Source organism: Hippocampus bargibanti, linkage group LG02 (assembly GCF_051943395.1).
Source record: "Hippocampus bargibanti isolate YZ-2025 linkage group LG02, ASM5194339v1, whole genome shotgun sequence".
NCBI classification, from domain to species: Eukaryota; Metazoa; Chordata; class Actinopteri; order Syngnathiformes; family Syngnathidae; genus Hippocampus; species Hippocampus bargibanti.
The window spans coordinates 7,486,374-7,512,674 of record NC_142735.1 but is presented as its reverse complement, the minus strand read 5'-3'; the positions used below and the strand labels follow the sequence as shown (position 1 = coordinate 7,512,674).

At 41.1% G+C, this 26,301-nt stretch overlaps 1 protein-coding gene across 2 annotated transcripts; it reads right to left on the bottom strand.

Annotated features, from left to right (window-relative positions):
• Positions 1–31: 31 nt before the first annotated feature.
• Positions 32–26,117, bottom strand: LOC148901398 (ras-GEF domain-containing family member 1C-like). 2 transcript variants are annotated; one of them, XM_089023382.1, is made up of 15 exons: positions 25,863–26,117; positions 19,639–19,724; positions 10,257–10,472; positions 8,892–9,014; positions 8,640–8,777; positions 7,038–7,259; positions 5,811–5,885; positions 5,074–5,175; positions 4,112–4,214; positions 3,798–3,877; positions 2,686–2,781; positions 2,515–2,610; positions 2,306–2,429; positions 1,697–1,769; positions 32–1,593 (listed from the first exon to the last, which is right to left on the bottom strand). In XM_089023382.1, exons 2-15 carry the CDS (start codon positions 19,690–19,692, stop codon positions 1,569–1,571), a joined length of 1,527 nt encoding a protein of 508 aa, XP_088879508.1. In that variant the 5' UTR covers positions 19,693–19,724; positions 25,863–26,117; the 3' UTR covers positions 32–1,568. The 2 variants fall into 2 exon arrangements, with proteins under 2 accessions (XP_088879508.1, XP_088879515.1); XM_089023389.1 differs by lacking the exon at positions 19,639–19,724 and having other exon boundaries at positions 25,863–26,116.
• Positions 26,118–26,301: the final 184 nt, after the last annotated feature.

Sequence of the window (26,301 nt, the reverse complement as noted above, 5' to 3'; positions counted from 1 at the left end):
AGTGATAGCGTAGTTACAGAACACAAAAACATGAGCATGGCTTAGTTTATTAAAGGTTTTAAGGAACACACATTTTGCAGTGATGCTGGAATCAATGGTTTCATTTTGACCTAAAGAAAGGAAGGCACAGGTGCACCCAACCCTAAAAACACACACCAGCTGTAAAGATGAATGCAATAGATGTGGGGGTGAGTTATCAAAATCACAAGATAAATGTAATTAAAACCAATTTTAGGTTGGATGTCAAATCTGAGGTTATCATAAATGTATATATGTGACAGGGAAAGTTGATGGGCAAGTCTTACAGAGAAGATATGGAGGAAATATTGACATCAAGCTATAACTGGTGGACTTGAAATGCTTCTAATTACACTGGTTCCGCTCACTCCGGGATTAAGACGTCCTCAGAGAGAGCTCCGAAAAGCACGAGAAAAAGGTCAAAAACAAACCCACCAAACAATCAGACTTCAAGCAAGATGGACCTGAACCATTAAATTCATATGGCACAATTTCCCTTCATTACTTAACACTTGTCTGCATTTCTTTTTAGCTTCCAATACATCATTACTTACAGCTTTCGTTAGTAGTAGGGTGAACTCACCTAAAGCCCCTTGAAGAAATAACCCACTGTATAGCACACCGTATCACTTCATATTAAACAAAGTAAAAGTACAATAAAACATCTGTCAGCACAGAAATAGCAATAAATATAATAAGACAACTGAACGTCAGTCATGAGAAAAGACTTCCTGAGGAGCAGAAAGATGGTCGGGGTGGTGGGGTGTTAATGTACACACTTGGCGAAGATAACTAGTTTTCCCGCACTCTGGGCACAACAAATCTGAAAGGAGTAAACACTTTTCCTGAAGCACACCCAGACACATAAAAACACAATAAATAATAATAATAATAATTAACAAAAACAAAATTAAATACGTTTCCACACATACTTATAATAAACAATGTCAGCTGACGGATGCTTTATGTGGAGTACACGCGCACACACAAACGCACGCACGCAACACAAATCCTTCCAGGCACACGCAATAATTCCTTCACTGCAGTAGGCCAACAGTATAAAACGGTCAATATGGGCAAGCCAGCGCCCTTCACATCATGGAAAGTCATTACAGTACATGACAACATAAGGAAAATGTCAAACAATAGCTATCGAGGCTCTGGACCCATGATGGAGAGAAAAAGAGAGAGACAAAGACAGAGAGAGGCAAATACAAAAATAACGACAGCATCAGTAGGAATTCAACGTTATAAAGTAGTTTTCCCTGTAACTGTACTCTCCTTAGTAGTAAACACGCCTTCACGGAGAACATGGTAAATTAACATCCTCATCATGGAACTGTGTCATATGTTCAGTAGCATCCTTATTTTCACATTTTTTCCTTCATCACACACTAAACTTGATGAATCCTGTTCATTTCCCATTTTTTAAGGGCATCTTGTCTTTATAGAAAACACCTAAGTACCAGCTTGGTTCCTTCACAGTTCATTATAGTGCAATGAGAACATGCGCTCCCTCGCTGGCGAGAGGATAAGCTACCATCAGTGCCTCATGTCTTTCCCAGAACGTTTGACCTGGAAGGGAGAACAAAGATATTGAATGAGACATTGGCGCATAATTTCTTGTCATACACACACAGCAGTGACTACCTTAATGGGAAATTTGAGTGACAGGTACCTGAGCGCTTTCCACCTGTCCTTTTCGACCTGGTTCTCAGGACTCTCACTCTCGTAGGATGCAAGATAGAGTCCTGCCGGTCAAGCACAACATTCAACATTAGAGTTTTTGTAGTCACATACCTCCATGAGCCACACCTGAACAATCTCATGAGCTCAAACGAAAAAAAAAAAAAATAAGAAAAAAATACAAAGTATACAGTGAGAGTCCATATAGCATATTTTCTGGTGTTTAAGGCTCAAAGAAAAGCCTTGATTTTCTTCAAAAGATGACCCTGCGCTTTATATGCAGGTGCACCTTATATGTGAAGTAATATTGAGTCAGGTCACGCAAAAACTGTCAGCAGCCACGACGCCCACGTCGAAGAAGTAGTGTGTAACAGCATCAAATTTAGCGCCTAATAATGTGGTGTGCCTTATATATTATATTTGGAAAACGTTTTTCATTCATTGAAGGTGTGCCTTACACCCTGGTGCGCCTTATACACCGGAAAATACGATAGGTAGATTTTTATTCCATTTATTTTTTTGACACTGCAGTCCCTCATCAAAGTTGGGAGGTGTAGCTAAATCGTGTGGAGAATGTGCACAGGACATGACACATACTCACCATCCTCACTAAAGATGGGGGCAGTGTGGAGGTAATGGAGAATGGTCTGATCCTCTTCAAAGGGGCACTCCATCTCCTTCCAGATTATGAATTCTCCAACTTGTCTGCCCAGCTCCACAAATTTCTAAAAAAAGTCCAAGTTATTTTCAGAAAAAAATGCAATCAAAATATCCGATTCTGATATCTTCTTTTAAACACAAGTATCTAACCTCAAAGTTAACATGACCGTTGGGAAGTCGATTGGCACATCCTTCATTCAGAAAGTAAATATCTTTAATGAGAAGGCTGAAGAAAGGGATCACGATCTGAGGAGGGAATCGAAAATGAGGACAAAGCAAGTGGAAGAGCAAAAGTCACAGCGAGACAACATGGAGACCAACCTTTTCTCTGTTGCTGTTGGCCGTCCGAGAGCGATGGGCGGCACCTCTCAGCGCGGTTCTGTAGTTGTAAAAGTTTCCCGTAGGATCCATCTGATGCTGTCAATGGAAATACCCAGGTTGTTGAGCCTCTTTCATGGCCGTGGGCATACTTTATGTAACTCAGATTTATCAACTATGGTGAGGACACATTCTCGACTTTTCCAGTTAACAAAGTAATGTGTATTTGGGGCAATTTCACATATTTTTGGTTTAAGTAGATTTTGGTCTGCTCATTAAATGTTGAATAAAAAACACAATATGCTTTAATTTCTTCTTCACCCTTTATTTTAAATTGATGCCCACATGATGGTCATTACACCCGAAACTTGATGGTCAAATAGTCGATGATGACTTCATTTTTTGTTTTTCAACCCTCATTATGCAGAAATGTTTGCCTTGCAACTGTTTTCCCTCCAAATCTCAACGTTCTGGAGGGATGTCGTCCCTCTCCCTGACTCACACCCACAGCCTTGCTATTCAAGTAATACAATTGCGAGGTCGCTACTCGTAACTCAAATTCACATGACAGAATAGGAATATAAATCTGAGCATGTGCAATATGTACTACAAATACTGTATTCTGGGTTAGTTCAATTTAACACCCTGCTTTGGTAGGATATGATGTTCAACATGGAATATATTCTCAACTAAATGTGAGGGTAACATTCTATTCTGTTCTAAGGCGTTTAATAATAATAGTTCCAAGTTTCCAAATATTCTGGACTAATCCATTGAGGTTAACATTTGGGTCAAGTCCTCTAAATTAGGAAATACATTTGGCTGTTGTTTTACATCCACAGGCCATGACACTCCAGGGGTCTCAAACTCCGGTCCTCAAGGGCTGTATTCCTACATGTTTTCCAAGTCTCCCTGTTGCAACGCACCCGAGGCTGTGTTGCAACAGGTGTGTTGCAACAGGGAGACTTGGAAAACATGTAGGAGAGCAGCCCTCGAGAACCGGAGTTTGAGACCCCTGCATCCATTGTACAGTCGGCGAAAAGATTGTTTATGCTTTTTCCTCTGACACTACTAGTATATGTTGCCTAGGGAATGGGCAGACACGATTTTCTTACCTCTAAAATGAAGAATTTAGCGGTCTTGGCTTTTCCCCAGGTCTTCTTCAGTCTCGACACAGGACTCATATTCATACCAGCTGAGGGGGAGACATATGTGTATTATTAATGCAATGCTCTGCCTTGAGACAGACTTGACAGAATTGTATTCTTATTTTCTTTTTCATGTACTGTTTTTGTATTTTCTTTCCAAATCAATGTTTTTGAATCTATACATTGTTCTTTTAAGAGGACCCCTGGAAGACTCACAGTGCCTCAAAGTACAGCTAATAGTCATCATCACAAATAAACAAGCATACAATTAGTGGACTCACAGATGATGGCCATGAGTGAGTTGAAGTTGCCGATGTTGAAACACTCTCTGGCCACATCGATAAAAAACTCGATCACCAGGGCCCTCTGCTTCTTTTTTGCAGGCTGAAGAAGGCAACAAACAACCATAATAAGCTAAGAACAAAATCGATAAGTCTGTTCATTCTTTTATGTTGAACCTTGAACAGAGCTTTTTTTTCATTAAGGTCAAACGCCTTGTTTGTCCCGCGTTGCAAATTTACTGCCACGGAAGATTCAAGAAACCAAACCGTAATTACATTTAAATAGCTGAAATCTGAGCGAACTGGTTAGGGCTTTAAAAAAGACAATTCAGATCCGTTCATTTAAAAACAAGTGTCTGGAGAAATTCATGCTGGAAGAAAACGTAAAAAAACTCACCACTAGAGGGGAGTCGCGATTCGTAACAATTTTACAGCGAGTCATGACAACAAACATCATTCAAGTTTAAACGAAAAATAAAACCTATTTTTAATAATCAGAACTCAGATCGAATGCATTTTATTCGTTCACCAAGTCTATTTCTCTCAAACACTATTCACCAATCTGTCTAAATCTGTGTGAGTGTAGCTCATTGCTGTGGCATTATAAAAATGTTTATTGAACCGCATGATAAATGCAGGCGTGCTTTTGGCCACCCAAAAATGTTCGCATGTTGACATTTTGTTTTTTTTACTCAATTTAAGTACACCAAACTCCAGTTGCCTCCCACATTCCAAACACTTAAACATGCATAGTAGGAAAATCAGCATTCCAAATTGTTCATAGGCATGATTGTAAGCGTGAACGGTTGCTTGCCAATGTGTGCCCTGAGATGAGCTAGCAACCAACACAGGGTGTAACCCGCTTACTGCACGAAGGCAGCTAAGATCGGTTCTAGCAACCCCGAGACCCTTGTGAGGATACGCAGGTTAGAAATATGATCGAGAAGTACACCACTACTCACCATGCAGATCTCAGTCGCTACCAGATAACACAGCCTGTTAAACCATCTAACATACGCTTCCAGGTTGGAGGTTTTCTTCTGATCACCGAAGCACGGCTGTTGCTGATGTGCACCCACACACACAAACACATACGAGCAGAAACAAGCAAATAGAAGTGAGCAATGGAAATGCCTCCGTAGGGAATTTCTCTAATGGAAATTAGCTTCCCGTCTGCAAGCATAAACGATAGACAGCGGTAGACCGAGAGCAGTGGTAACACGATCGATAGCATGAGGAAGACCGACGACCCTTCGAAGATGGCGAAAAGTAAAGAAAAAACAAGAGCCCAGCATTGTTCAACACAACAACAGAAATGAGTGATGTTACCCTGAAAGCATTTGTGAGTAAAACCAAATTCATACACAGCACAAGATACATGAAATATAAATATGGATGTACCGGTAATTGCTTCTACCTAGTCAAAAACGCAGACAAAAAAGACTTCCCATTGAACATTCGGCAACTGTCCATTTTTAAAACCCGCCTCAAAACTTATTCCTTGGCATTTGACTCAGACTAGATCTTAGTTTGACTGCTTGGTGCTTGTAAGGATTTATTGCTTTATTGTTGTGTCTATGACAGTTGCTCCATGTAGAGCACTTTGTATGCAGCGTTGGCTGTTTGAACGTGCTTGACAAATGCAGTTGAGGTGAGAGAATCAGAGGCTATAATTAAATCTTCACTGATGAAGACTTACCCGGGTTGCATCTAGGGGGTCTTTCTGAACGAATGCTTGAACAAACTCCTCCGGTCCAATATGAGCCAAATGTTCCTGGAAAACACACGGATGCACACAAATGCATTCATGATTATTTCATTTCAACAATAGAAATTATTTGGCAGGAGAGAGTAATGATGCGTTTATATGACTCATGGGAATTTTCCTAAAGGCGAGCAGGATATTCTCAGCATTTATGATAATATTGTCAGTATCAAAAGTGAAAAGAATCAGTTGATCTTTATTAAACTTGTGCTGCCATCAATATGAAACAAGTGTCACATAGATCGACTCTATTAGACTTGTAGTCGTTGTGGCTCAAAGAAAGAAATGCAAATTGCAGTCATGTCAAGTGTGACCGCGTGGATCTTTCTTTGTTGTGTGTGTGCGTGTAGTGTGGGAGTGTGAAGCTGTCAGATCTAATACACTCACTGCAGCTTATCTACGTCGTTTGCTGCTGCCCCGGGCGCATGACTGACTTGTGGGGTGATGTCAGCACTCAGAAAAGGAACATGCACACTCTAAACCTCAGAACTGTAAGACTCACGTGACAATCACTAATGCACACCACTAAAAATAATTTGGATGCTGTTCTTAACTTGAAATAAGGGCGGCTGTCCAAAAAACATTGCAACACATACATATTGGTTTATATAGTGCTTGAACAATCGCTAATGCTGGAACAAAGCGCTGCCCACTCGTGGAAGGGAAAAAACATTGCCACAGGTCCGAGAAGCGCTTCATCGGCACCCCCCGCAAGAAAAAACAAGACCTGAACAAATTCGGGAATGGCGCTCTACGTCATGTTTTCAATTACTGAAGAAATTCGGGAATGGCAGTGAATGAGTTCATGACGTCTCAACAATATGAGATCCGTTTGTGTTCATAGGCTGTGTGGAGTAGAAAAGAACACACAATGACTGAATATTGCTCCATGATTCACTACTTGTGAATTTTCCTAAAGGTGTGCCTCCTTTCATGATGAACCCCCTCTCCCAAATTAAATGCCACTTTGCAATAATACAGCCCAACTATTTCCACTTTGAGCATACCAATGTTATTTCGACACTTGACCAACCTTGGCCTCCCTTCACCAATTCTTCACCAACTGTTTCTCCTCATCCATCTTGTGTTACCTATCACCTCATTTCCTGCTCTGTGGCTGACCTCCACAACCTTCCTCCTTCCTCCCCTTCTCTCCCTCACCAGTTCCACGTGGGTGAGCTGCTGCGCCAGTGTGTAAGGGTCATTGCAGATGGACAGCATGTCTTTCTGGATGGGCGGGGGCTTGGTCTTGAAGGCCACAAGCTTGTCGGAGATGTAGGAGGCATTGAGGGAGACCTTGAAGATGCTCTCCTCCCCCTGACTCATCATGGCTAGCCTCCGGCTCAGCTTCTGTAGTACTTGGGTTAAAGTTTTCCAGTAGGCCTGAATAGAAAATGAATGAGAGGAGAGATCCGTCAGGAAGTCTTTGTTTAGAACAAGGAATGTTTTATCAGTAGGATGTAAATCCACACCAACATATTATGGCCACCTTGGAAATGAAAAAAATACTACATGAGCAAAGGCAAATGTAGAAGTGTGTAAAGGCAACCTTTTATTAAAAATAAAGTTGGACTCCCCACCCCCAAAAAAAGAAACAATTTTACACCGCCCTACCCACTCTCGAGGACTTGCACATTGCAAAAATCGAGAAAAGAGCGCAGAAGATCGTACTGGACCCTCCGCTGCCTGCCCACCACCTTTTCCAGCTACTCCCCTCAAGCAGGCACTACCAAGCCACGCGCACCAAATCCAGCAGACATTTAAACAGCTCGCCATTAACTCTAAACAGTAACCCAAATATACAGTAACTGTATAGTGCCTCTTTGTGATTGTTGCACAACCCTGTGGAATAGCATCCCGTTATATTCAGTCATTCATACTTGTCCTTCATTTGACATAATGAAGGGGAACACGCTATTGTTTAAAAAAACAGTTCTAACAGTAAAAGGATAAATACTGTTCAGGATCTTCATCCATCAATGGGATCTGCTGCAAGAGATTGCACACATTGAAATCTCCATTCATTGGATCTCAACGTGCTGTACCCGCTGTAAACTTTGCTTGTGAATTTTGATTTTGACTGGTTTCAATGATGACTTGGTTCTTTCATATCTTCAATTGACACCAAATTATTTTCAGTGATCTTAAGCACGGATGTTACAAATAATTTGTGGAAACGTGACATTCACTGTTTTTTCCACACATGCAACTGGAGTCATGAGGTGAGTAAGTGCTATGCTTTGCTCCACCCCTCCCAATTCTGGTAAGGTCAGTGTGCCTCACGAATGAATCCGCCTTGCACATATGGGTTGTAAATAGCAACACATTCATCACTGCCGGACCTTCCCTTCTTGCTCACCTCAATTTTTCTTCCTCCACCTCCATCTTAGCATTTCTTTTCCCTCTTTCTCTTCTACCTTTCCCCTCTATGGTCGGTAGCCCTCCCCCCCTAAATGTTCCCAGAGCAGCCACCCATCCGTTCTCTCTTGAGGCGGTGCATCCAACGGCTCCTCTTAATGTCCTTCTCTCCTCTCAACCCTGCCATGCAAAGATTGCATAACACTGTGCTACGGCTACTCAACCTCACGCTGACACAGTGGCAGTGATTTTGCGGAATCTGTTTCCACACCACTGCATTCCTCACTATATTGCAAATTTGCATTATGTAATGATAGCCAGAGATACAGCACAATAGAGGTAACTTGCTTTGTGTGGAGTGTCCAAGAAACATTCCCAAAAAAAGAATAAATATGATGTAATGACCTCATCGCAGGGAGCTATCCTGTGGATGATGTCTTTCAGCAGTCCAACCATCTTCTCCTCCTTGAAGTCAGAAGGGAACGTCTCCGTCCACTCTGTGAGCAGCTGCAGAATCTTAGGACCAAACTTGCGCACTTTTGCCTATTGTTGGATGAGAACAATCATAGAGCTCATCATACAGTTGCACGCCGGCTGTGCTTGAAGCTCTGTGCATTACAAAGTGCTGTGTGGTTTGAAGTGTTAGGAAGTGCCCACCGTATCGAGGGGGCTCTGGTCCAGCTGCTGTTGCTTGATGCACAGCTCGCACACGCGAGCCAGCAGCTCCGGAGGAGGGATGAACAGACGGGCGCTTAGCAGGAACGTAAACACATAGGCTTTCTGTCACAGGACAGAAGGAGACATTATTCGTGTCAACAAAGCATATCATCTGTAAAGTGAATCACTGAATGGTTTCGAGTCTCTGGAGTGCCGTACAGCAGTTTATCATACACACACCGGGGTATATCACCTATTCAAGACATCCGTTTTGATGGGATTTTAGAGTACACACATAATATGTGTGTCTCACTTGAAGAGAAAATGACTTGACTTTGTTGAAGATGCCAGTCCGGTGTGTCTAAATATAAAATGTTTAATTTTCCTTTGTTTTATGAGGCACTTTTGCAATATGTAAACTATCTGGGAGTGACACACATCTTGAATCTAGCCCATTTCATCTCTTATTCGGAGAACTGTGTGATGAGTCTTTTCATTTTCTGTAATTCGATATTTACTCATTTCTAGACCACAAGACGCACAAAGGATGCAAAGAAATACTTTTTAACTCATTCATTGCCAGACGTGCAAAAATGTGTCCATTCCAGTACTAGGGTTTTTGTCATTGTCACTCAAATTCCAGGACCCACAGAATATTGTGTATTGGGACTACATAAATGTTCAATGCAACGTAAGAAACCTTAGACTATCTTCTTTCATCAGAAAAAAATGAGTTCATAAATTATATGGGTCTGGAGTTATATGAGCTTGAAATGAGGTTGGCTGTCCAAAATACAATGCAAAACATAAATATTGGTTTATATAGGCCTTTAACATCAGCTGTAAGCTGGAACAAACCGTTAACATGGAAAAAAGGGAAATGCTGCACCCTTGTGGAAAGAAAAAAAAAATATTGCTAGAGGCCAGCGCTTTATCGACACCAAAACAAGAAAAAAACAAAACCCGAACAAATTCGGGAATGGCGCTCTGTCACATTTTCAATTCCCGAATAAATTAGTGAATGGAAGTGAATGAGTTAAAAAGTGTGTTTTGATAAGTGTTCGTGTATTTTTACGGGATTCATCTTTTAACTACAGAATACCAAGCTGACGTTTCTTCCAGCAAACTAACAGAGCAAAAAATGACAGATACACTGGCAGCAAATCTGCTGTACATTATTAATTTTACGAATAAAAATGGCAGCATTTTTGTTTTGTTCAGATTTATAGTAAGCAATTCATGAATCCCCAATGCCTTATGAATGAATGCAAAGGAGGGGGTACAAGATTTGGCTGAACCCAGTTACGATTATTCGGCTTAGTGTTGAAGATCAACGCTACCAAGTGTTATGCTAGTGCCCTTTACCTCAGGGTAGTAGTCAGCAGTAGGCACGAGATTCTGAATGAGGGTTTCCAGTGAGGCAGAGCTGATGGGGAGACCATCGGCCAGACAAGCCGTGGGCCCTTGGCCCTCCTGTGCAGCCTCCTCCTCCTCCTCTGGCTCAGCGCAGGCCAGATGGGGGCTGAAGCCACTAGGAGTGGTGAACATGGTGCCTGAGCACAAACTCTGGGGCATTCCTAGCTGGAATAGAATAAAGTATAAAATAGATTGTGAGAATATAAAAAAAGGACAAAATGAGGAATTTGATTTTGTGAGGAAAAAAAAATCACGACAATAACAAGCATGTGGTCATGGGAGTGTCTCCTGTATGATGACATGTGATGTGTTTGGTCCTCTATTTATCCTCCCGGTGCATCATTCACTTGACACTTTTTTGCCATTGAGGGTCCCCCCGCCTCAACAGCTGTGCTGTCTCCCACATGACAGACGACCCAATGAAAATATGGGTCACTTAGTCGCCAAGGAAACCAACTGTAAAATGAGTGTGTGGCCTCCATTTCTGCCCTGTATGTCTTTCGTTGGCCAAAAGTACTACGGTTGCTTCCCCCACTGGGCTAACACTGCATATGAGCTGTTGTGTAAGTTGAGAGATGTGCACAGATCAGTGGCGGTCCGTGCATTTCACACCTAGGCCTTCAGTGAAGTCCTATTTAGTCCGACTTGAACAAATATCCCTCGTAATACCATAATTTATGACACAACGGCTGGAGATATCATTTACAAAAGCACACGCACGCAGTACTGGGCGTGGCATCACCTTAATCGTCTACAACACAGGCTATTTTCCGGAGCAATTACACATCAATAAATCTGCATCAGCAATTAGAACTTGTCTCTATACGTGATACTGCAAACACTTAAAAATAAAAGGAAATTTAAAATCATTTGTCCACAAAGTTTCATTAAGTCCACCAAGAATATGCAATCTTTAACAAGATTTAACGCTAAATTACAAAATGTCAGTTTAATATTAGAAAAACAACAAGACGTTCACAAAACGAACTATTTGTTGAAAATAAAAGTAAACAAATCTTTTTCATTTGTTCTTGAGAATAGGCCTACATGCGACAGCGAGTTGTCCTCTCCTTCAGCCATTGTGGGTTAAAAAAGCGAGTAGATATACTTGGTTTTTCTGCTAAAGTTTCTGGGTCTGATCTGTTGTAGCTTGGTTGATTTGCATAGCGCTGCCTCCGCTGAGGGCTGAGGTAAAGTGAGTATCCAATCACAGGACGCGTACATGTCATGTTCAACGCGAGGCCCTCTAGCTGGCCTTACTGTGCCAACTCGTGATCTGATTGGCTATCGCAACTACATATCAACTACATGTGCCCGTTCATGTACAGCGCACAGACGCCCTCACTGTTGATTCTGAAGGCGTCGGTCAGATTTCATACAGCCTAGCGACACAAGCTAGCTGAATTCTGATTGGATTAAAAACTCTGACCTAAAACTACAACACTGAAAGGAGCATAACCAAATGGATATAATATAACATCAAGAAAACATTATGTAGAATAATTACAGTAAAGTCTCGTTATATCGATATTCAAGGGAGTCCGAAAAAATATCGATATAACCGGGACTATCGATATATCCGACCCTGTTTGCATGTAATTTTCTCCGTGCATGCATAGAAATAGTATCGATATAACCGGGACTATCGATATATCCGATATCGATATAACAAGACTTTACTGTATGTATATATTTAGAAAAAAAATGCTTTTTTAATGAAATTGACTTTTATTATAATTATGATAATAATGTCTGATTATGTTAGGCCAGCAGAGAAGGCCTTGCTGGCTCTGACGGCCCACCACTGGCACAGATACAATATGAACTTGTGTTCCTTAAGGTACTGTTGTTAGCAGGGTGAAAACAAGGTGACAGAATTCTTGAGCAATATGTCATAGTTTATTAAGATGCCTATTCTTCCCCATGTCTGTCAACCAGGGGGTGTGGCACAACCACTTCACTGTATTTCAAATACAGAACATTTTGTATTTGTTCATTTTGTGAAGTAGTTGATGAATATAACAGGGATTGATTTTTCCCCCTGTAAATACTAATGACCACAAACATTTTTTTTACTTCAAGACGGCGCTGCGAAAGTGGCTGCCTTTACATCAGCTCCTGTATTTGTTTTTCTACTTCTTCCTTTCCTTTCCTCTTACTTTCATAACTTTGCTGGTGTGAAATGTAAATTTATTCACTGCAAGGGTAATCCAATACAACCCAATTTACAGATCATTTGACACTTGTTGAGGAGTCTCTGTTGTACTATTAAGTGTATTAATAGTTTCTTTCTGCACCCGCATTAGATGTGAGTAATTGCCTCCCAGAATATAAAGGCCAAAGACGATTATAAAGAAATACAGAAACAGCAACCCAGCTGGACAGGGACAACTAATCTAGAGAAATAAAAATGGATGCACTTAACCTAGTGGAGAGAGCACAGTGGAAACTAGAACACCACCAAAGACATTGTACAATAATGTCCGGATAGCAGCTGCCTCGATAGTTCAAATAATCTGACACTGTTTGTGATTTAGGGGGTCCTGCTGTTAAGGTTAGCAACAAGGTTGGGCAGTTAACTGTTGAAGGCTTGCATGAAGGGGCGGGTGAGGTTGTCTGTCAAGCTGAAGGCTGTTGGTTCCATATCGATGCATCCTTGGGCAAAATACTTAACTGAGGCGATTGTGTAAAAACATTTTCAGGACCCTGGTGCTCGAAAAGTGCCAAACACGTCAAGCGCATTTATCATGATTGAAATCCAAGGTTTATATGGCAAACACGGTTTCACGCAAATAAACTCAAACAAAGATAACGTTCAATTTAGCGCATCCTTTGTTCGTGCAGGGAACTTGAGAATGCATTTTTTTTTACCCATGGGTGACCCTCGACTCCCCTCCCCGCCCCCTTATCCAGTGCTGTTCAGCCACCTCAATTGAGCAGCATCGGTGGTGTCTGAATGGGTGAAAGGTGAACTACACATTGACGCACATGTCTCTAGTTTCCTGTGAGTACGTCTCAGTTTCTCTTTGTTCCGCACCCCCGCCATTTCTTCTGAACACGAGAACTTCTTCATGCATGTGTAGACACTTCGATCCAAACACACACTGACAGGCAAACAAAAGGATAAAGAGGGGGTGGGTAGCCTTATTGCTTTCTGAAACCTGGAACTATATATCTTTAGTGATATGCCCCTCGCCTCGAGAACATGTAAAAGTCTAATAAATAAATAAATCCATTTGAAAACTGTCAAAAAATGCTTTATTTTGTGCCATTAGACAGGAGGTCAACAAGACACGTTTCCAACATTTAGCTTGTAGTCGACATGCACATTCCACCATGATGTCCCTGATCCACTGGTGAAGAGACGCTTTGATCCTCTTCTCTTTCATCTGGAACTGCTTCGTGTAACAAAGAGGGTACAGAAAGTGCTTAAGATTGAATGACTCTCTGTCTTTGTGTTGTCATATTATTTGTTATTTAGTTTTTTTTTGTTCTTTAGACTTCAAGACAGCGCCGTGAGAGTGGCTGCCTTTCCAGAAGCTCATGTATTTTGTTTTTCTACTTTCATTGCTTTCATAACTTTGCTGCTGTGAAATGTAAATTTCTCCACTGCGAGACTAATAAAGGCAAATCCAAAATCCAAATCCAAAGCCATCTCAAAATGTGATGTGTCATCATCTTAATTAGTATCAGGAGTTGGTAGTGTCTTTGCAGTAATCTCCATTGGATTGCATTAACACAGAGACAAGACATGATACATCTTTCTTCTTTTCCTTTCGGCTTTTCCCTTCAGGGGTCCCCACAGCGAATCAATGTCCACAAGACAAGACATGATAAATGAAGAGAAAATAAAATTCAATCTGGAAGAAACATGCCTGTGTTATAAGATGAACTAGAAAAGGCAAAAAAATTATTTTCTTTACATAGCAAACATCTATAAATCATTCCACACCGGCAAAAGTTCACGAACGAAATCTATTTCATTGAAGGAGATTATTTTCCTATGTGCGCAGACTGTCGAAGACTTCCTGTATGATATTCTATTTACAACTTTACCAGCCTGACAGCAGCTGCCTGCTTGTGATTCATCATTGCCTCAAAGCCATCTTGCAACTACTATCAAAGTCTGTTTGGGTAAGTCAGTCAATGGCTGTACATGAATGACACAATGGGTCATTCTGTATATTTACAGGCACTCAAGAAATACTTCTTGAAGAAATGGTGTGAATTTAATCCTTTAAACACCCCAAAAAAACAGCAAGCGGGGACCTGATTCAAACTTTCTGAATCAACCTCTTCCATGTTCAAGAAGCACGACTGACAATTAATTCCCAATGAATTTCACTCTGAAACATAGTCACTGGAAATAAATGTAAATAAATTGGCTGAGGCGTTGATGAAACGCATTGGAATTTCCCCGAGGGCCACCGCACATGGAACTCCACCCAATACTCATTGTGGTGAAAAAATACATATCTGGGTTACAAGCGAGCGAGACACAGAAGCCTACCAAGCACAAGCCCACCAAGCAATAGAAATTCAGCACATACAGTACACATTTTGTAATTTAGAAAAAGACATAACCAGATTTATCATTCCATACAGTATATACTTATGTATGAAATTCTTGTGGAAGAAATATGCACGGGCAGCATAAGTAACTCAACAGCTGCATTCAAATGAATGCACTATGATTCAATAAATTCCCATTTTTTTCATGGATATTCTAGCCAATGTCATCTTTTTGTTAGAACTTGGGTCTTCCTCAACTCACATTCATTTAATTTTTAACTGCATACTCATCGTTTTTTGTCTTCTTTAGTTCATGTTCTCAGAAGTGTTTTTTACCTGGTGTTTTAGAAATGACGTATCTGAGGATGTTTTGTCAGATTTAACAATCCTTTATAAATGTCCAATGCAAACATCAGCATAATGAGCGATTCAGAAATGATGAGGACGCTGCATAGACACACATCAGTCTATCTACAGTAGACATATAGAAGTCCCTCTATGCCAGGGGTGTCAAAGTCATTTTTTGCCGCGGGCCACATTGTAGTTATGGTTTCCTCTCAAGGGCCGTTATGAATTTGGGGAACCCATTAAAATGTTTAAATCCCTTCAAATATTACATATAGAGCACACAGCAAATTAATGAAAAACTCGTTTTCAAATCTGAAGTCAAGAATAATGACTTTTATTGTGGTTGACATCCAAAAATATGAAATTTTGGCTCAGATTTTAGCAATCATCATGGAATTTAACAAGTTTGATTTGCTTTCGCGGGCCGAAAAAAATGATGTGGCGGGCCGGATTTGGCCAGCGGGCCTTGACTTTGACACCTGTGCTCTAAGCCAATGGGATGTCAGGATGATTATCGGTCTTACCCAATGGTAGAGCTTAGTTCAGGAAACTCGGAGCTTCAAATAGCAGCCCATATTGTATTTTTACCTTTTGTATCTTGAACATTATTTCGCAACTTGAAAATTTTGTATGAAGAGACGTTTGTAAGTAGAGGGCCCCCTGTATATTAAACGGTGAGTTAAAATGTATTTGAAGCATGTCCAGGGGGTAGAATGATGTAAATGTCTCCCAAAATCAAATCTTTACCTGTTCCAGTGTCTGGGAGGTATACCTGCTCTAAAGAGGGTGGCATTTTGACTTTATGATCTGTATTTCCAAATTGACCAATAGGTCAATCACAGAAATAGGAGCGACTATCTCTCTCAGTGTCTGTGGCTTTGAATTACCACTGAATAAAAACACACAATGAAATACATAGCTAAGAACAGGTGAGTGTTGTGGTCTGAGCGCTAAGCCTCCCTGGAGAGCTCCACGGCCAACCACAGAAGCCCCGTTCTCTGTCTAGACTGAGTGTGTCATTGTTCAAGCCCTTTACGGCGGGCATGGGAGTGTGCATATGTCATCTGAGCTTTGGTCAGTCGGTTATTTTGGCCACCGGGGGGATCTGCTTGCTTTGTTTGATTGTGATTTTGTACAAAGGCTCAGTCCGGAGACAAGTCATTTCTTTTATCAGCACCCTTGATTGTCTAGTCGTGTGCTTGTGTGTCTAGTTGTGAGTAAGTAAAGCAGAGGTGTGTCGTCATAGTGTTAATGAAACAATGGCCTAAAACCTAAACTGTCAGAATCACAACATAGCTTTTCTTCTTTGGTTTCAGAGTTATCTGTAAAACCTGTTTCACTGCATATAACTAGCACAACACACACATATCTGTGTGTGTGCTTGGGCGCGTGTGTGTGTATGTGTGTATCTGTGTGTGTGTGTGCGTGTGCGTGTGTGTGTGTGTGTGTGTGTGTGTGTGTGTGTGTGTGTGTGTGTGTGTGTGTGTGGGCAACTAGGTTAAAAGCGCAGAAAGAAGAGGTTAGCCAGTCGAAATCAAATGGCAATCTGACCTTTGTCACAGTCACAGAGTCGAAGGACAAAGGTGAAGCAAGAATAGGGGTAGATGGAGTACAGTGGCAGCTTTGTTCCCATCCATTATCACTTTGGGGTCTTATTTTAGTGAAAATATTGAAGGCTATATGTCAGCTTTATCATGAATTGGGATTTTTTTTTCGTCAGTGACAAAGAATTTTAAGGTCAATGCCCTCATAACACACACACGTACACACACACACATACACAGACACGCACCCACGCACACACACACACACACACACACACACACACACACACACACACACACACACACACACACACACACCGCACGCACGCACGCACGCACGCACGCACGCACACACACACACACACACACACACACACACACACACACACACCACACACACACACACACACACACACAGTAAGATTGGATCGATTGGGTGGATGGAGGGTTGGATAGTGTCACCGAAGACTAAAAATGAGGAAATAATGCTTGCTGACTGCAATGGTAAGTCTGTTTCACAATACTTGACCAAAAAAAGAAACAAATGCCACAGGTAAAAAGAAAGCAGAATGTGGATCATTCTGCTTTCTTTTCATCTGCTGTGCAAAAGACTTCCTGAAAATCTCCACGATGACATACATTCTCGATAATTGTATCCCATGTCATTAATGACTTTCAAAAATAAAGGGTCCCCACACACTTTCTATGATCCCATAGCTCACAGTGCTTGTTTTCTGTCATACAAAGTTTTCTTTCATATAAATAGTTATCCGCAAAAGAACACTTCCGAATGGGGACATAACGCCAGATTTAAAAAGGTCTCTTCCCGTGTTTTTGTTTCAGCTGGTACTTCCCTGTTTCTGGATGGGATAAGTTTAGCCGTATAGGAAGGAGGGGAAAAGAGGAAAATTGTCTCTGTCTATCAACACAAATTTAGCATGTATGTAATTGCTTCTTCCAAACATAGCATTGTCCTCTATTTTGGGAATGTGAGCTCGAAACATTGCTTCCTTGCCTAACTTTGGTCTTAACACTGTTTTAAGAGTGTTCTTTGTAAGATGAAATTGTGCTTCCAGGCAGGTGCACGTTTAATGCTGATTACCCTTATTTGTAACTCCCGTCTTGCTCCACTTGCACGCCCATCTATTCATTTCCCGGGCAACATTCTGCTTCTGGACTGGGAGGCTTTTGTACCGCAAACTTTATCGACTGAATGTTGATGTATCCATGCAAAGCTACACAACACACTGACTAGTGCTCCCATGTGTTCACCCAGCTCACCATTGTGGTCCGTGGTGTGTTATAGCAAGACCCACAAACAAATGAGTTCATTGTGTATTGAAGAAAAAAATAAACTTGCATGCACACGAGCACCCACACTGCAGCCCAACATCGGATTGCATTTCGGGAGAGGCATTTCAGCCCCACCCCCATCCCATCTCATTCTCCTCCCAGGCTAGAATGCGACACATGTTGGGCAATCTAACTTACCAGGGACACCCTCCCCAAGTCCCTTTATTGTCATGAATGTAATACGGGGCAGGTTAACTCGTGGCACCTGTTCCACGGCCACGGATTCCACCCATCCAACTACAAAGAACACCGGGAATCCTCCTTCACATCCCACCAAGACATCCTCATTCTTGAGCGAGTTTGGACACACTTCTGTGCATACATATGGGTGGATCATGTGTATGGGCTTGTATGAAGGGACAGGAAGGGCTGAGAGCTTAACTTAGTCCCACCTTCACTGTAAATGCCACTATCTGCGCTACTATTCAGACGGAGAGGAGGAGGGTGATGTAGTATAGTATATCTTTTTGACAATGCAAAGGCGAGCTGCCTGCTTTCAAGGGTACCAAACAATTACCTAGTAAAAACGTTCGTTCATTTCTCTCACCGAAGACAATGTTGTCAAAACAATCCCCATTCATGAAAGATGAATGAAAACATTGTAATATATACCACAGGGCCAGGAGTAGCCAGCGGTCCTTTATGAAGAAAGACTGAATGAAAGCAAAAAGGATTCTATCATGTGTCATGTATAGTACGTGATGGAGGCAATTTTATGGGGCACAATCATCATTTTTCTGGTCCAATCCAAATGTATTTCCAGTTCTAGAGAATGGCAGGTTGGATAAAAGTGCTGTTCCAATAATCAACACACGCATGAGGAACACAACAGATTAAAAAAAAGTGGAATTACAATTAGATTCAATGAGTTTCTTGTTGTCATTTTGGATACACGTGGCAATGGGTATGATCAAGCCGTGTATCCACTTGTTGCCCTTCGTACAACAGAATAAGTCATGGCTCCCTGAAAATATATCATCTTTATGTTCATCTATGCAAGATCAGATTTCACAGCAAATACAAAAACTGTTGTGTGAAAAGACGGAGTGCAAAAATTGCATATCCATTTATGAACAAGACTGTGTTTAGTTGCACTTGTGTTCGATGAAACAGATGCACCCCTTTTTTTAAAACCTTGATAAAAAGTGCCTTCAACTCGACTGAAGTGGAAAAAGACTAATAATCACCCGAATAGGAAGTCAAATAGTATGCAATGTGATGACACTATTCGTGTCATGTAAAAAGTCAAATAAAATAAACAATAACACTTTCTTTTTCTAACCATCATGATGAACTGTACACTCTTAAAGGATAACCGACACATCCGAACAAGTTGCATCCATAATTAAATGAAGTAAAATTACTTCAAATGACTTCTACAAAGCGCATTTTACAAAGATTCCACTGCATATAGCCATATTTTACGTTTTAAGACTGGTGAATCGTGTCGCAGCCAATTGCGGTAACACGCAAAAAGAAGGTGTAAGTTTACACAAATTCTCAGCAGACAAATCAGTCCATTTCCAACGGAGCAGAGCAGTCGAGCACCAGCGGAGGCGAACGAGGAAGCTAACCTGAGTTAGCGATTCGGCGCTTGGATAGCGGAAGTTTGATGCATGTTTCCTCATTTAGTCACACTGCATGCTAACTGTGAGCTCACCTGGTGAAAGAGAGCAATCGCCATATTAGTGGAGCAAACCGATCAGACAAACATCTACTTTCCACCGTGTCAATTTTCACTCTGTAGCGCTGTCGAGAGAGGAGCTCTCTCTCGTCTCAACATATCTGATGTTAACCTACCCCTCTGTCTTCTACCACAGATTTTAACCAATCACAGGTGGCTTTACGGCTCTTATAAGCGGCTTCACATACTGGACAAAACACAGCTTGTGCGCCATCTTGTGCATTTTCTGGGCGCTACATCGGAGTCCAGATCTTCACCACTTTGATCACTTGCCGACGGCACAAACTGATTGTTTGCAATCTTTAATCGATTGCAAACATTTGTGCTTTCCTCTTCAGAACTATTTGAATCATATTCATAACTGGATGAGTAACAAGAAAGCTTCGAAAGTTTCGAGGTCATTTGTGGCAGTTTTGGGACCCTTTAAGTCTCATTTTTATTGGTGTTTTGTATTTGACTAAAAATATAAGCCTGTGTGTTTTGAGTATTTTAGATGCTATAAAACGTTTTTCTGATGTCAGTTCGGAAAACAAAAAATGGTGTCGGTTGTCCTTTAAATGAATCAAAGTGATCTGACATTTGATGTGCAGCTATATTCATATATAATTGGAGCTGGGATGAAGTATACACTTGCCGATAAGTGGGTTTATCTGCGAGTATCCGCAAGATGGCATTCACAATGGACGTAACTATGTACAAGATTATCATCTTCTTCCAGATATTACAATATTCAACCATCCTTGAGGAGGGGGGGCCTAAACTTGTATATTTATTCACACTTAAGGGCTAATGAACGGAACAATGAGGGAATGAAAATAAGAGTGTAGCAAAAACTGAAACAAATGCATGAGTAATCCCTCAAAGTCTTCAGAGGGCTTGTCTAAATGAGCCTACTCATGAACACACAGATACGTGTGTGTATATGTCAAACCTACAATATATGCTGCCACCACACTCACAGAGGCAAATCTGATCATCAGCCATCCACTGGAGTCATCGCGACTGTCTACTTTTGTGCAGATGTGATATCTATCTGCTCATTATTACTAACACGGGCAGATGCCATGCACCGTATCACAACCGATGTATGATGTCAACGTGCCGTAATTAGTGCTGGGGCAATACACTCTTCTCATATACACTAATATCATAATCATTAGTTGGCTTCACCCAAGAAATCATTCTTTATGTTCTGGCTCAACATAGATAAAGCAACATCTACCTTTCTATTTAGAGACTTATGCTCCGCTCAAATGTCATTGTTGACGGAACGAAGGTGTAACTAGAAATGCAGCGTGATGGTCATATGTGAGGTGGTGTAATATGCTTGGAAAAGGGAGTTAACAGAAGAGTAAATTAGGATGCAATGATACTGTCGACCAAGTCCTTCCGTGTGTGTCAAGAGACATGTGGAGGCGGCAAGGTTTCTAATGTGTGCCTGTGTGTGTGTGAAGCTTTTCCATGGAGTCAAGGCTGCTGATGGGAGGTCATTAGATGCCAATTTAATTTCCCACAGTAGCTCCCTCACTTCTCTCCTTGCCATCTATAAAAATCCTGTTCCGTCCCTGCACCGAGGCACCTTGTATTTTTTTTCTCCTGATCAAGTTCAGCAGTCAGAAGGAATTATGTGAAGCTCTGTCAGGTGCACCATCAAAATGTTCTGTCCTCTTAATCATCAATCCATTTTCTACGGCACTTTATCCTGCGCAGGGCCGCAGGGGTCCACTGGAGACTTCCGAGCTGACATTGAGGCAGCAATAAATCAAATGTAGAATTGAGTGAGAACTGACACAATAGGTTTTACATCATTGATGAAAATAACACTCTTTTTCATCCGTGCTACTTCCTAACCAAATGTAGGACAAAATACTATTTTGAACTTGGACAAAATACATGCACATATACAAAGCTTTTAACTCATTCATTGCCATTCCCAAATTTATTCAGGAACTGAAAAGCATGATGTGCAGCGCCATTCCAGAATTTGTTCAGGTTTTGTTTTTTTCTTGCGGGGATGCTGATGAAGTACGGGTCAAACCTCTGGCAATGTTTTTCCCTCCCACGAGGGAGTAGCATTTGCCTTTTGGACAGCCGGCCCAATTCAAGCGCAGATACCTCCAGACCCATATCAGAAATCCTCAGAATCAGAAATCCTTTATTCGTCCCACAATGGGGAAATTTGCAATGAACTTTGGAATTAACTTTGCTTTCTATATAAAGAAGAGTCTAAGGTTTCTTATGCTGCATTGAATGTTTATGTAGTCCTAAAACTCAATATTACGTGGGTCCTGGTATTTGAGTGAAAATGACAAAAACCCTGGCACTGGAGGAGACACGTTTTTCCACATCATCTGGCAGTGAATGAGTTAATATAGTTCTTTTTTGAGAGTTCATTATTAATCTACAGTATGTATCCATTAATCCTTTTGTGTGTGTGTGTGTGTGTGTGTGTGTGTGTGTGTGTGTGTGTGTGTGTGTGTGTGTGTGTGTGTGTGCGTGTGTGTGTGTGTGTTTTAAGTGGCCCACCCTTGACAATTTTACATCATCTGATTTGTCAAACTGAGGTGTTTCTCCATAGATAAGATAAGATAAGATAAGATAAGATAAGATAAGGAAAAGGTGATTAAAATTATGAAAGGATTTCCCCACGTGACCTCCTTAAAAGATATCAGCTGAAAAATACTATTTGGATGGGAAGTAATCACATCATATTGACTTTGAAATGTAATCACGGAAATTAAATTGATAGTTGCCTCTTGAGCATGTCCTCATTGTGACCCACTCTCCAGGTATGAAGAATATCTTCACGCCTAATCCAGCCGTTACATTCATGTACTATAATAGTTTGATTGAGGGAGTGAAACGGATTAGTCACGCCTGGGCCGTGAGGACCAAGGATGACATAACAGAAAGATGACTGTTGCTGTGTTACCGTCTCAGACACCTCATGAGTGTGGAAATGGAGGTAGCCCCCATTTAAATAACAATACAAACAAAATATTTTATTGTATGGTAGTCATTTTTAATGTGTATATATATTGCACTACAATGAAAAAAAGTCACATCGAATTGTGCTAATTGGAAACAAGAAATTGTATCAGTTCACCCGATTTCCATAGGCCTTGCCCTGATTAGGTATACAATGGGCAATCCCAGCTGTCTTCGGAACAGAAGGAACGGAATGCCCTGGCCTAATCTTCAGCCAATCACAGCATGACAGATGAATTAATTGATAAAGAGGACTCCTACAACATTTTGGGATTGTATCAATCCTCCACATGGGATGCTTCCTCTATTTCTGTTTTGATTGCCTTGAATCAAGACCATGATGGAATGATCTCACAGCTGTGGAATAGACGATTGGAATTCCTGTACAGACACATGCATGAATCGTCCCTCGTACACGTCGCACCACCATAAACCTTGTGACGGCTATAAAGCTGTCATTGCAAGCGGACAACTGTGTCTCCCACCCCGTCGCCCTGCCCCAGACAGAAAAACAGGTCCTGCACTCTTCCTACACACACACTGAGGGGCCTCTCACACTTTGCAGACCTGTCTACTACTCTCATTAAGAGGAACACACCTGGTCTTCTCGACTCACCTATTGTTTTCTCTGTCTGTACCTGCCTGCACGCTTGTGGTGACTCATGCACAAGTGAGCGCTTTGCAAGCAAGTCGTTCACCTCAATCGAATGGAATGACTGAAATGGAGTAAGAAAAATGCCCCTTGGTCAGTCCATATACAGTAAAGTCTCGTTATATCGATATCGGATATATCGATAGTCCCGGTTATATCGATACTATTTCTATGCACGCACAGAGAAAATTACATGCAAACAGGGTCGGATATAGCGATAGTCCCGGTTATATCGATATTTTTTCGGACTCCATTGAATATCGATATAACGAGACTTTACTGTATATTAATATCAAATATATGAGGTCAAAATTTTTTATACAAATCTTTCTAAATTTGTGTTGCCGTGCACTTGGCTTTTGCCGAGTTTTGCAGCGTGTGACCTTCATTCCTCTCCTATCCAGGGCAAACCTCCAATTCTCAAGTTTCTGCACATTTCGAAGAAATTGCAATGTCATATTAATGGTGCGCTACTTTTAAAACAGTCCCGCAGACAAATCCTCAGAGACCAACTGCCCCTGCTGTAGTCTACCACTATCCTACGCTAAGCAGTGAATTCATAATTGCTTTCACTATTTCTTTCAAAAACACTTCCAGGAAGTAAATAGAAGACAAATACATTTTGGTGCCAACTAGTTCATGGTGTGCTGTTTGCAACCTTATACCCATGTGTGTTGCAAATAATCACGAATGATGATGTCAAAGCCTCAATGTGCATCATCCCATTCCTAAAATCTAATGCTTGCATGGCGCGCAATTAAATGTACCAGCCACTCCTTAGAGTGCTTGACAACTACGGTACTCTGCTACTCTCAACAAATTGCTTAACAATGCCAGGTTGCAGGAATCTGTCGCTCGAAAACTGAAATGGGATGGCACCGTAATTACTGTATCGTTCCTGCGTCGACTATTTACCATGTCATCATGATAGCCGTGAAATGGGTCGTTTCATCAGGAAAGCTCGTGGTGCCGCCACAGTTAATCAACAGTGGCTAAAACCAATTAAGAAGACAGGCAAGACCACACTACCAAAATAGCTGAGCACCGACACATTTCTCAGGGTGTCTTCCAAAGCTGGAGGAACCTTTCTTTTAAGGTCCACAAATGTGATGAGAAGCACCGAGAGGCTGCAAAGAGCCGAGGGCGTGGGAACTACACACGCAAGTGGCCTGACTGGTAATTTCAGCAATCCCTGAGTAGACTTCCTCCCCACCTAACTGGTTTGTGACAGAGCATGCCTCACACTTGTACACCTGAAAGTAAGCTGCCCAAGACAGATAACAGATCCTTTTCAGCTTCCTTTGCCAAGCTTCATCAGTCAGCCTGAGGCAAAAAAGAACTGCATCATTCTGATTTTTTTCACGATATGATTTATGATTTATGATTTTCACGATATGATTTATATATATATATATATATATATATATATATATATATATATATATAACCGGGACTATCGATATATCCGACCCTATTTGCATGTGATTTTCTCCGCGCGTGCATAGAAATAGTATTGATATAACCGGGACTATCGATATATCCGATATCGATATAACGAGACTTTACTGTATATATATATATATATATATATATATATATATATATATATATATATATATATATATATATATATATATATAGAGAGAGATATTATATATAGATATTATGAATTTTTTCATGATATTTTCTCCATTTTGTCCTTTGTATTTACTAAACGTGACACACTACTTGCCAATTTTTTTTAGGTACTAGGTACACCTTCACAATACAATGAAACCCAATGCAAAACACAAACATGGCAATGCTCTTGCTAATTCATTCTCAGATTAATGTGGTTATACTGCCACAGTATTATTCTGAGTGGTGCTAACTTTATGAATCTATCTATCTATAATATATATATATATATATATATATATATATATATATATATATTATATATATATATATATATATATATATATATATATATATATATCAGAATCATCTTTATTGTCAAGTATGTAGAACACATATATACATATATATATAGTAATTATTATTATTAGACAGATACATTGCCTCTGTGCAGGTGTAGCTTCTGTTATGACGAGTGAGTGCATGTGTTGGCATCGAGAGTCCATCCACCAGTCTTAAGAAAAAAAATCTGCTTCCACGCTCAATCAACAGCGTAATAGTTCCACGAACTATGAATGCCAACATCTGAATCGTAACTCAGTCACATACTGTACCCGTCACATGGTCACCTGGTCACGAAAGGCGGATGCAGGGTCCCCCCTTTCGCCCCGAAGACGTGCACAGAAACCAACACATTTGCGCCAAGCACAATTAAATGCAATTCTTGACAATTGTCATCGTCGGGTTTCCAGTTGATGGTACGGTCATGAATCATTTTTTTCACAGAGAAAATGCCCTAGCCAAGGGCGTGAACTAATACAATTAGGTTTGTGATGATAATGGAAGGCTGCCCTTACCACCACTATGCTGCAAGCCCCATTCTTGGTTCGACGTGTAGCTATCAGGTGTAAAGTGGACCTCCAGATATCCTCCCCAAATGATTTTACGTCCACGCAGCAGCGCGATCACACGCCAAGCAATACGGCGTCCGTGATTGATGTGCAAGAAGAAAATGTTCCTCTTGAGTGAAGTGGGGAGGGGTGGGGGTGTTCAGCGGAGAGAGAAGAGATACTAGAAGAGAGCTGACGGCGTGGCAATCCTCTAGCTCCAAGCTGAGGCGAGCCACGATGGAGGGTATCAACGCGTCCACAGTGCAGCAGGAGATCCGACCCGAGAGAAGAGCCAAGTACGGTACTCGCAGGTGTCAAGTGATTAAAAAAAACGCGCAACATCCGGTCAAGACTTTCACAATAAAATATCACAGCATGATTGGACTTCGCGATCAACAGTCTTCTG